The following is a 12,271-nucleotide window of genomic DNA, read 5'->3' as shown; positions in this document are numbered from 1 at the left end:
ATAAACAACAAATCTAATTGAATGGTGATCAAGCATCTAACAACATTAAGAACAATAATAAACACTCAGTTAAAGAAAAATAGGATATAAATTTAATCAAATCAAGAAAGTTGCATATTTGTAACTAGGCTACATATTAGCCCTAGCAAGATAAAATTAGTTTATAATGTAAAAAGCAATAAAAACAATTGTATCCATAAACATCATGAAGAAGAAAACCGAAATAAGAATCTCCCAAGTTGCTTGATCTTCAACTCCAAGAACTTCTAGCCGTCTCCAAGAAGTTATGAACCCCTAAAAAAATCCTTTTTGTCTTCAATTTATAGTCCCCTTGTATGTTAGACACGAAACCCTAGTCCCCAAGGAGTCCCAATCCAAGTAGACATCTCATTAAATTTCTTGTTCGCAATCGCACTGCAGTAGTTTTTGTTTGCTAGAATTCCAAAAGCTTCTTTGGCCTTGTTTAATTTTATAAGGGGTATTATTAGCTTTTTCAAACTCATTAAAACCTAAAATATTTTTTTCCTCCTCTCTCTCTTTCCTTCTCTTATCCTTTCTCTTCCTCTTGTCTCTTTCTAATCCTCCGCTTTTCTTTACTTGATGGCCAAGAGGCTCATGGTTGTCACGATCTAGCTAAATAATGGCCAAATCACAACGACCAAATTTGGTCGTCCACTAGACCGAATCACGGTGGTCAAATCTAATTGATTGTATAGCCATAATGATTTCACCAAGATGTCCATGCCCACCATTGTATCATCCACTACCACTTTTTTTCTCAATTCTTTTTTTTTTTTTTCTCCCCTTAACTATTTGGAGACAAGATGAAGGGAAGGAAGGGGGCAAACTAATTGATGATAGCCTAAATATCATTTGTGGAGGCTTTACCATACAATGAATATTTATAGCTTGAAAAGCCTAAGCCACATAAGGCAACTAGAAATACAAAAGTTTGGCAATAAATATATATTCCTTTTAGGTTGCGTTTGGTTAGGGGTGTAAGGGAATTACTTCGGTAATCTATCTTTTAATCCAGTCATTCCCGTGTTTGGTTCAAATGATAATAAAAGATTATGGTAATCTTTCTTTCCTCAAGTAATTTGAGAGATTATATAGGGGTTATATGATTACTGATTCAGGAGGTGGTATTTTAAGATTACCAGATAATCCTATTTTTGTTCCAATATTATCATCACTTAATAAAATTTTTAGACACAAAGGCCCTCCTGTTGTCAACAAATAACAGACTAAACCTTTTTCTTGAATTTCTTGTCCTTCTTTTTCCATTTGAGTTGAAGACAATGTTGTCGAATATGGCCCAATTTCTTACATTCATGGAAAATGATGTCTGATTTGCCCTTTTCATCTTTATTTCTTGGTTTAAACCTTTGGAAATTTCTTCCCTTGAATCTTTTGTTCCTTCCGAGGAATTTTGTGAACCTTTTTGCCAAGAAGTTGACCTCATCTTCTTCCATGGAGGAATCACCGTCCTCTTCTTCATTTATCATCTTGACGAATTTCCCTCCTTAGTTTGCTCTCATCTTCTTTTGGTTTTCTCTTCGTCTCAAATGTCAATAATCTACCAATAAGCTTATCCATTTTCATTTTGGAAAGATCCTTGGATTCTTCAATGGTGGCAACTTTCACTATCGAACTTTCTAGCAAGGAAAGTAGGATCTTCTTCACCAATTCAAGAGTCTCAAACTTCTTTCAAAGCCCTTGAGATCATTCACCAAATTTGAGAATCTTTTGTACATGTCAGTGATGTTCTCTCCAACATTCATCTCAAACAATTATAGTCTCAAAAAAGCATCTTTATTTTTTGTTCTCTCACTTGACTTGTTCCTTCATGGGTTGTTTGAAGGATTTCCCAAGCATCTTTGGCCATTTTGCGTGCCGAAACTCTTCCAAACTCTGTAGCATCATGAAAACAAAACAAAATTTTTAGAGCTTTATCATTTAAACTCAATTTCTTTTCATCATCAGTCATATAGGTATCTTCCTTTTTAGGAAGACTGCATTAGGGTCAATGGGAACAAAGTTCCCTTGTTCTACTATTTTCCATGAGTTGTAATCAATGGATCTAATATAAAGTCTCATCCTAATATTCCATTGTGTGTAGTTTACACCACAATGACCTTCATTAAAGAGGGGTGATGATGAGTTTGCCATAACTAGATCAATTGACTCTTAAAATAGTTTGGTTTTATGCACAAGAGCTGAAGCTTTGATACCAATTGTAAAACTTTAATATGACAAACACTCTAGAGGGGGGTGAGTAGGAGTTAAAAAAATTTAATACCGAATAAACAAAACTCCAACTACCCAAATGATATAAGCACTAAATCAACACTAGAGGCAATAATGAATGAGCAATAAATGAAGTTTCTTAAGGAACAAATATGCTATAAACAATAAATATGATGTATATGCATGTGACAAGTATACACATTCAATAAGCAATAAATATGAGAGATAGGGAAGAGAAATGCTCGGTGATTTATAGTGCTTCGAAGCTATATCTACAAGCCTTCTACGTATACTTCTTCATGGCAACCTTCTTGAAGTTTCACTAGAATCGGATTTCGCCTTTATAGTAGTTGTAAGGTTTAATATAAGCTTAATACGCAACAAAATATTAATTTTAAAATTTTTATTAAACCTTAATCCCATGATCCAGGTATTGATTTAATTATTTTCATGTTAGATTGACAAAGAAGGTTGCAAATTACTTACTTTCGTTTGGAGGTTCCTGCTCTTTAATCTTGGCAAGTCAATTCAAGGGTAGAATCGTGCTTCACTATCTACACAGAGAGCTTGCAAATTAATCAAAGAAAAACCCACTTGCTAGAGAGGGTGTAAATGGCAGCTAGGGTTTTCTCTCTCAAAAAAGTTCTCTCAATTTGAGTGAATGAATTAGTTCACTTAAAACCTAATTTAAGTTGTCTTATATAGACAACTTAAAGTCCTATTCCAACTTGGAATATGATACTATTCTTTTCCTTGTTTGGTTTTAATCCTAAACCAAATAAGAATAGCATTAATTAGGTTGCCTAATAGCATTAATATATTAAATATATTAACCAACTAATTAGGAATTTTAGTTTCAATTAATATTAAATAGATACATTTAATATTAAGGGTAATTTAATTAATACAATTAATACTAATATATTTGACAAATATACTAAATATCAATTAGCTAATTTATTTATTCTATAATAAATAGACATAGGCCCCAACCTATATTAAATTACCAAATCACCCTTGTCTTTATGAAACGACCAAAATACCCTTTAACCATTTTTTGATTAAATATACAATTTGCAATGAACTCTCCTTATATGTATGACCCGTAGGCTCCCTATCATGTTGCAGTGAGTAATATCGCAATTAATCAGCAATTAATTGTTTCATCACTCATAGATCAAGATTAGCCTCTAGCAAGGCGTCATGGTCACCCAACAAGTAGAGATCAGTGAAGAACTGATACATGTCAATGGTATGGTAGCTGCGCAATCCCATCCTTTCATCATACGTTATCTCATCAAGGTTGAGATACATAAATAGTGTCATCTTGAGATCATACCCTTGATGTATTTGGTGTTTGGTTATCAAACTAATGACTAGAATCAAATCGGATTTGAGCGACAACTCAATTCCACTGTGGCCACATATTTGTGGTTGTTGCCATATAAGCAAACTGTGTAGTGAGATAACTTCTCTCCTAACTAAGAGTGATGAATCCTTTGTTGATCTACCATAGCCATGATATATTTCATGATGTAGCCAATCACCACCATACTAATAAACCTAAAAAGGATTACATTAGGCTAGTGTCAAACCACACCACTACATACACATGACACTCCTATGATCTCAAGTCTTAGGATTACTTGCACCATCATTTGTAAGAGGATTTGTTCCATAGACATTGGGTGTACCATCTGCATGGAATCCTTTGGTAGGTTAGTCTAGTGAACTTGCATCCAACAAGCACCTATGCATTACACCAGGTTGTTGATAATCCAAGGATTATATTGTTTGGTTGAGGCTTTTTGGCCGGATTTTGGATACTTCTTATGTCGTTTTTGCCTGAATTGCAACATAATTTCATATGTTTTATGTTTCAGACCAAAACGTGCACTTTGAGCAAATAAAGAGAGGAATTGAGTTTCTGGACCCGGAAGCAAGCGAACTCAGGATTTGGGGAAATTCTGACGCAGATTTGAAGCACTATGAAGCTTGGTCCTATTGGAGATAACCAAAGATTGAAGATTCACGTAAGGAAGCAAGCAGAGGGCAATTTCGTAATTTCAAGAATGGCTCAGAACATTTAGCCGCAGCGATAATCTCTCGGGAATTTGTTGCCGCGGTGAAGTTTATTCTTCACTGCGGCGAAGTCTGCAAAGTCCAGTTTTTATTAAAACGTACAGTATTGTTTTAGGTGTAAGTTTTAGGTTTTTGGACCAACTATATAAAGAAAACTTAATCTTTTTATTGAGAGTTCGACATTTTGGGAGAAAAGAGAGAAGATTTGAGGTGGATTTGAGATTGAACTCTTTGGGATTCATCAAATAGGGAAGATTTTTGTTCTCTTTCTTTATTCCAACATGTTAAATGCTATGTTTACTGTTTTTAATTCGATTTCTTTTAATTTCATTATGAACTAACTCACTTTGGGCTAGGGTTATGGTTAATCAATAGATTATTGTTGCTTTTACATTCTATTGCATGGATTATGTGATTATTCTTGTTTTTATTGAATTTATTTGTTGAACATGATGAGACTGAGAAATGAATCATGTATGAGCTTCTTAGGGTAATCACCATTGTTGTATTGAACGCTAGAGATAGGTTTGAGAATCAATGAAATCAATTCAGGATTCCATTAGCTTAATGAACTTGAATCTATTAATCTTCAAATTGTTGGGTGCGGAAGCTTAATAAGGAAAGTAGGAAAACATAGCCTGAGAAGGTATGTTTTACACATTAGGAAGTTCGATTTATAATCCGTGCAAGTGAGTGTAGAGGTAGCATAGTTCTTATATTAATTCATAGAATCCTAGTGAAGTCAAAACCCTAACCGTTTGCTTTAATTGATATTTTCTCTCGAATTAGTTTTACTATCATTAATTAGCCTTTTAAGGACGTAGTAAATTTTGTTTTCATTTTAGCTTTAATTCTCCCACCAATCCAAACAATTTTCGTTCTCTCCAACTTGTCAACAATTAGGAAAATCAGTGCTTAACAACAATCCTTGTGGGAACAATACTTTACTTATCATTTTATTACTTTTTGTTACTAGTGTACTTGCTATACATTGCATGTTGTAGTTACAACGCATTAGTTGTCACCCAAAAACCTTCACATGTGAAACATGTCACTACCTTTCAGTATGGTCATTCAACTCTATGATATCCTTACTGTATTATTTGTGCTCCTAGGTCAGAATAATATTGAGGCTATTAATGTTTCTAGAATGGCCATCATATGTGCTCATAGGGATCTCACAATCAAGACTTAAAATGTTTGATTACCCGTCACGGTTTTACCATCCTAAGGATATATATTATAATATACACGAGATATTAATTACATAATATAATTAATGCCTTTATTAATTTATAAACATGATATAGTAAATTACAATACATTGATTGGCTCTATGACACATACTCTAACAGTAATTTGACAGGATTCCGCCGCTAGATCTATAAGATTTCACCCAAAGATTAATAGCAAAGTGTTTATGAATGATTGCCTCTAAGCTAGACTTATACACACAATAAAGTTTTAAGGTACTCTCTAAGGATATTCAAGAATGAGTACAAATGAGAGTTATGATTTGGATTTTTTAGCTCAAGGTATTATTTGAGAATGTTCTTGATGTATTGTCACTTCTATCTCTCTTGTCTCTTCTTCTCTGAGCAATAAATCGTTGAATTTATATCTCACTAAACCTTTTGAAAAAAAATATAGCTGTTATTGCATTTAATGCACTCCTACAAGGCTGCAGAAGTTAGAGGAATAGACATTCCACCATCACGAACGGTCGTTCTTAACACCAACATACACTTTTTCTTTGACTTTGAGGTCTTGGAATTGTCATTCTCTTTATTAACAATGGCATTTCCCTATCATGAACGGGCGTTCCACCATTGTGAACAGTCGTTCAACTTTGATTCTTCAAAGTCCAGAATTTCCAGAAGCATGAACGACTTCATGGAACAATGTCGTTCCTTTAAGGAACGATCATCAATAAGTTTTGGGACAAGCGTTCGTCATGGTTGTTCGAGTCTGACACTTGTATTCCAAAACTTGATTTGAGCTCACAACTTCTAACCTTAAATTTTGACTTTGACTAAAATGGGTATTCCACCACGTGGAATGGGCATTTATTCTCTGATCACAAACTTGAGTCAAAATTCTAGAAGCGTGAACAATGATTGGAATGGTGTCATTTATTATGGAATGGGCTTGATGGATAGTCGTTCATTCTGGTCGTTCTTTCTCTAGATTTGTGCTTTAGCCTTTTGCTTGAGTCTTCATATATGCTTGGAACGAGTGTGCGATTTGGTCGTTCAGTTTGGAACGACTTGAACATCTTTAGCACAAATTTGGCAGAGCCATGAACGAGCATGAGGAACAATGTCATTCCATTTTGAATGGCTTTTGGAAATGCTATTAGGGGAGGAACATGCATTCTACTGGATCGAACATGCGTTCTATTGAATTGAACGGGCATTCCTTTTAGAAGAAATCTGCATTTTTGTCTGGGTTATGACATAAGTCATATCTTTGCATTTTTGTTAGAGTCCAACCAGTTTTTTTATTAGTTTTGGCACATCAAAACACATGAGGGCTCAACAAGTTTTATTCCTTAGTCTAATTAACCTAAATTCAATTTCCTCCACCGCTCTAACAACCTTGCGAAGTATAAATTTTATCATATGAAACTAAAGCTTTGCTGCTTTCGTCATTACCATTTGCTTCTTCCTTGGTAATACTATCCTCAACAACTATGTTGTTACCAATATCTCCCAAGTCTTCCTCAAGTGCATCATCATTATCCTTATCACCATCCTCATCAATTTTAGGCATTTCCTCAAACCAATCCCATTCTTCATGATCCCATCTACCATCAAATACCTCGTCATCAAAATGGTTTTCTCACCAATTGGTGTAGGGTTTATTTGAGGGGGTGTTTCTAATTTGTTATTTTTAGGAGTGCCTTGCTTATATTCATGAGTGATATTTGGGTGGTCGTTTTATGCCCTATTTGTTTTTAGGGTGTTTTGGAGGTTCTCTTGTTAGATAAGATTTTCAGGTTGATTCTCAAATGGATCATTCATGTCAATTTGGTGGTCANCAAATGGCAGCACTTCTCTGCATCCGTTCCTTCTTGTTATAGAAGCCATATCAAACCACTGACTCACACGTGTCACTGGATTTCGCCTGTAATCTTTGATGTGTTTAAATATTTCGTATTAAATACACTCTTGGGTTCTTTTTATATATTTTTAAGATTTTTTTTTTTTTTTAGTGTTTTACTACATTTATAGAAGCTTTTGGTAATTTCAATTTTAGAGATACTTAGGCTCCGTTTGACTCATTATTGGGTAGTTTTTAGAGTAATATTTTGAAAAAAGTTATATTAGGTAGGTATTACGATGTAAAATTTTAAAAATTAACAAAAATACCCCTATGTTTATTTATTTACTAAACACCCCTATAATAAAATATTCAAAGTTAACAAAAACACCCCCAACCTACTCATTAAATACGGACAGCCGGCCACGACCGCCGGAGGGTGGCCAGAGTAGCTGTATCGATGCATAACCGGCTGGATCTTGCCAGTCATGCGTCGATATGACCTTTTTCGGTCAGGTCCACCGTGGATCTGGCCGGAAAATGCTAGATCTACGACTAGATCTAGTCATTGACAACCAGATCTGGCCGCATTTGGTCGTCAACAACGGCCAAAGATACGGCTATTGTTGATGGTCAACGACAACCCTATCTTGGTCGTCGTTGACGACTGTCAACGGCCGTAGATCTGGCCATTGACAGCGTGGATCTGACCGAAAAAAGTCATATCTACAGCTAGATCTGATCATTGACAGCCAGATCTGGCCGCATTTAGTCGTCAACGATGGCCAAAGATACGGCCGTTGTTGATGGTCAACGACAACCCTATCTTGGTCGTCGTTGATGACTATCAACGGCCGTAGATAGAGGTGGAAAAGCAACCCGCCCGACCCGACCTGACCCAACCCGCGGCGGGTTACTGTTAATGGCGGGTCGGTCCTGACCCGTCCAATGACGGCCCGCCAATATTAGGGAATTGGCTGGCCCAACCTGAACCGCCAACCCTAACCCGCCGGGTTAGGCGTGGGTTAGGCCGCGGGTTGGGCCGAGTTAACCCGCTTTTTGATTTTTTTTTTTTTTATTTTGTTTTGTTTTATTTTGTTTAAGTTTAAATTTTAATTAACTTTTCAAATGAATAATTAACAATTTATAAATGTAATTGTTTTTAGTTAATTGTTAATTTCTTTTCAAATGAATAATTAACAATTTATAAATGAATAAATGTAATTGTTTTTAGTTAATTGTTAATTTCTTTTCAAATATCAATAATTAAATTAAATTAATTTTTTTTTTGTTAACATTCCAAATATTAATTTAATTTTAATACATTAAAATTGTAATATAAGAATAATTAAATTTATTCATTTATTAAAAAATAAAATAAGAAATTACAATAATTATTNGGAAAACCAGGAGCAGAGCTTCATTTAAGAGTGAAACTGGATCCTGATCCAAGATATGTCTTCCAGTTTGAAGATGTGACAATGTTGAGCCCTCAGATAGTCCAGCTTCAAGGTTCCATCAAGCAACCAATTTTTAGTTGCAAGTTTAGTCGAGACAGGTGATGTGTCTTTTTTGTACCCAAAATTTTATTCTTGAAAAAGCTCCAAACTAGCTCCCTCCTCTAAATATTATTAAACTTTCTTGTTCGCATGTCAAAAATAAGAATAGTAAAAGAGAAGTCCTAGAATTTTATGAGAAGCACTATTAAAAATAAAAATGAAAGTATATTATTGAATATAAAATAATTTATTTTTTTTAAGTTCTTCAAATATTCAGCCAGCTCTAAGTTTCTTTTTTTTTGGTTTGAAGAATAAATAGTATTAAGAATCATTTGATTGTCAGATTTTAACGGTATTCAATCCTTTCAAGATCTTTGAAAGTATATTTTCCTTTGACTGAGTATATGTGTTAGAAGTGGTTTTGGAATATTTCTTGATAAATATTTTTTGTTGGTCATGGAACTTAAATAGAATGACCTGCTATTTTTCCAGGCATTAGTTCCTTGTTAATGAAACTTTTGGTAGTTGCAATGAATGGCAGGGTGCCACAGGTGGACCCGTTGAGCATTTACTGGTCAGGTTCTGCTGACAGTGCTGATATAGAGACTGAAAGAAGGGAAAGAAGGGGATGGAAGGTGAAGATACACGACCTCTCTGGCTCAGCTGTTGCGGCAGCATTCATAACAACTCCCTTTGTTCCATCAACAGGTTGTGATTGGGTTGCTAGGTCCAACCCAGGAGCTTGGTTGATTGTTCGCCCTGATTCATGCAGGCCTGAGAGCTGGCAGCCATGGGGAAAGCTTGAAGCGTGGCGTGAGCGTGGCATCAGAGACTCCATTTGCTGCCGATTTCATCTCCTTTCGGAAGTCCAGGAAGCTGGCGATGTTCTCATGTCTGAGATATTTTTAAGTGCCGAGAAGGGTGGAGAGTTTTTTATCGACACTGACAAACAGATGCGGACAGCTGCTACTCCAATTCCAAGTCCGCAAAGCAGTGGAGATTTTTCTGGATTGGGTCCAGTTGTTGGTGGGTTTGTGATGAGCTGTAGAGTGCAAGGAGAAGGTAAGAGCAGCAAGCCAACGGTACAACTAGCGATGCGACATGTGACATGTGTGGAGGATGCTGCCATCTTTATGGCACTTGCAGCAGCAGTTGATCTCAGCATTGAAGCATGCAGGCCTTTCCGGAGAAAGGTGAGGAGACGGTCTCACCATTCCTTATGAAAGTAGGAAATGAAATGTTTAATTTCCATGAACAACGAATGGCTCTATTTTATCCTAAATGATGATTGTTGTAACATTTGGCATTGTGTACAGGATTTTTTTTCTTTTCTGATTCTGGATGGATTATCTCTCTTCTTCCCAAATTTGGTCGACTCATTAATGATATCAGTACAGTTAATTGACACAAAAACTTCCATACATGATAGATTTCTTCAATTAGAGTTTCACTCAACAGTCCAATTCAGCCTTCATCTGAGCTTGTTTTCTTCAAATAGTAGATAAAATTTGTAGAAACAGACAAATCCAAGAGAATTTTAAATTTATAATCTTACTAAATACTCATTTCCTGAATTCCCAAGTATTTCCTTGAGATAAAATGTGTAGGCGTCTCTAAATTCTAAAAAGAACTGACTTTACAAAAGTTGGCATTCTAAATTCAAAATACAGAATACTGTAATAGATTTTCCCGACATTCTTTAGATGCTCAGAAACATAGCCTCTTATATACATTTGTTATCCTCATCAAATGGTACCAGATTTTGGTTTCCAACTGAACAAATAGTTCTAACAAGGAAAGAAGAAAAGTGCAAATTTCAATTAGAAACAATAGACAGGTGGTACAAAAACAAAACTAAGTTCACGCAAATATTTTGGTAACAGAATGAAACCACTTTCTTAATACAGAAAAGCCATCACTCTTAAGTCCACACTGATTGTGATAGGGATTGGAGATCAAAAACAACACACATCAATAACAACAGTTTATATGAGCTTGAAAACTATGCATCTGTTGTTACGAACAACTGTTCCACATCTGCTATTGTGCTTTGAGCATCATCAATTTCTCCACCTTCCTGGTTCACTTCCTCCAACTCGGCCTGAAAAAAAAAAAAAAAAAAAAAAAATTAATTTCAATAATGAAGAACATGGTATTTTACTGTACCACTTTTTCCGTTTCTTTTTAAAAATTGATATTGTCAACACAAAATTAAAAGGAAATGTATCACGCTTGCAAAACATTTTTTGAGCAAGATTAAATATATAAAAGGGCATCCTATACTATAATCATCATTAAGAAGAGTCCAACTATTTTAACAATCCAATACAAACTTGCTATTCATGTACGAAATACCATAGTTTTAAACTAATTTGAATTTCACACTTTTAATTGCCTCTCGCATCACCTTGAAATATAGTCAACACCCAGATGTATGTCTGTGGATTTAATAGGATGCTCAAGAGAAATTACACTAAGATTAAATTATGCTAAAAGTCCTAAAGAATTGCAACTTGAGCTATTAACTTATTTATTCCATCTTAAAGTATATCAATAAACTACCCCCCTCATCCACATGAAAAAGCGTGACACAAACTGTGGCTTAACTTCACAACATTTTCACTATTAGTATAAATTCTATAATTTCCAATCAAAAACAACTTTAAGTGACTTAATTTTACAAGAAAAAGATTTTCTCTTTTAGTTCACATTTCTAGGTTAAGCCCACATCTGTAGTTGCCACTCATTCCTTCTAATGCTGCATCTCTCTATATAAGAATCTATGCCTAGAAAGAACAGTAAGCCTCTAACACATATTTTTCCGGGAAAAATTAGCCTCAATCACACAGAGTTAAGTAGGTCATTTATCCCCACTAAAGGAAAAGAGTTGTGCAGGTTTGTAAAGTTAGATGTTACAACAATCTCAATGGAAATCTCTAACTTTGAGCAAAATACGGGTAACATTAAAGGATTGATGAAATACCAGAGTAGCTTTGAGATCAGCTAAAGCAGCCTCAAGGCGCTTACGACAATCGGGTATCATCATCCTTGATTCAGCAAGAACATTTTCTTGTTGCTTGAGGTCATAAGGGTCTGCTCCTTTCTCCTTCATATCTGCAGTTTTAGCAGCTTCTCTCTCAACCTCTTTCTCATACGAATGAAGTTCCTTCACAATGCGCTTACATGTACTTGTCTTGATTTTTAGGTTTCTTGTTGTTGCCATTCTAACCTACATGTATTTCAGAATAAAATTACTCACTTCTTTTCTTTTCCTTTTTTTTTTTTTTTTTTTAAAATAATAGTTAAAGCAAAATTTAAACATATTCCAAACAAACACCTAGAAAAAAAATAAGACATGAGACCAAAGTAACTCTTAGTGCTAACCGACCTAATATTTT

At 35.0% G+C, this 12,271-nt stretch overlaps 2 protein-coding genes across 2 annotated transcripts; one reads left to right on the top strand and one right to left on the bottom strand.

Moving 5' to 3' along the window:
• Positions 1-8,780: 8,780 nt before the first annotated feature.
• Positions 8,781-10,097, top strand: LOC116134574. The gene is made up of 2 exons (XM_031420260.1): positions 8,781-8,932; positions 9,415-10,097. Exons 1-2 carry the CDS (start codon positions 8,856-8,858, stop codon positions 10,094-10,096), a joined length of 759 nt encoding a protein of 252 aa, XP_031276120.1. The 5' UTR covers positions 8,781-8,855; the 3' UTR covers position 10,097.
• A 564-nt stretch (positions 10,098-10,661) lies between these two features.
• LOC116134546 (tubulin-folding cofactor A-like) lies at positions 10,662-12,152 on the bottom strand. The gene is made up of 2 exons (XM_031420227.1): positions 11,857-12,152; positions 10,662-10,974 (listed from the first exon to the last, which is right to left on the bottom strand). The coding sequence occupies exons 1-2, from the start codon at positions 12,094-12,096 to the stop codon at positions 10,876-10,878; spliced, it is 339 nt and encodes a 112-aa protein (XP_031276087.1). The 5' UTR covers positions 12,097-12,152; the 3' UTR covers positions 10,662-10,875.
• Positions 12,153-12,271: the final 119 nt, after the last annotated feature.

The sequence above is a fragment of the Pistacia vera genome, unplaced genomic scaffold (assembly GCF_008641045.1).
Source record: "Pistacia vera cultivar Batoury unplaced genomic scaffold, PisVer_v2 Contig1081, whole genome shotgun sequence".
In the NCBI taxonomy this organism is placed as follows: Eukaryota; Viridiplantae; Streptophyta; class Magnoliopsida; order Sapindales; family Anacardiaceae; genus Pistacia; species Pistacia vera.
This window is presented reverse-complemented; position numbering and strand designations above follow the sequence as displayed.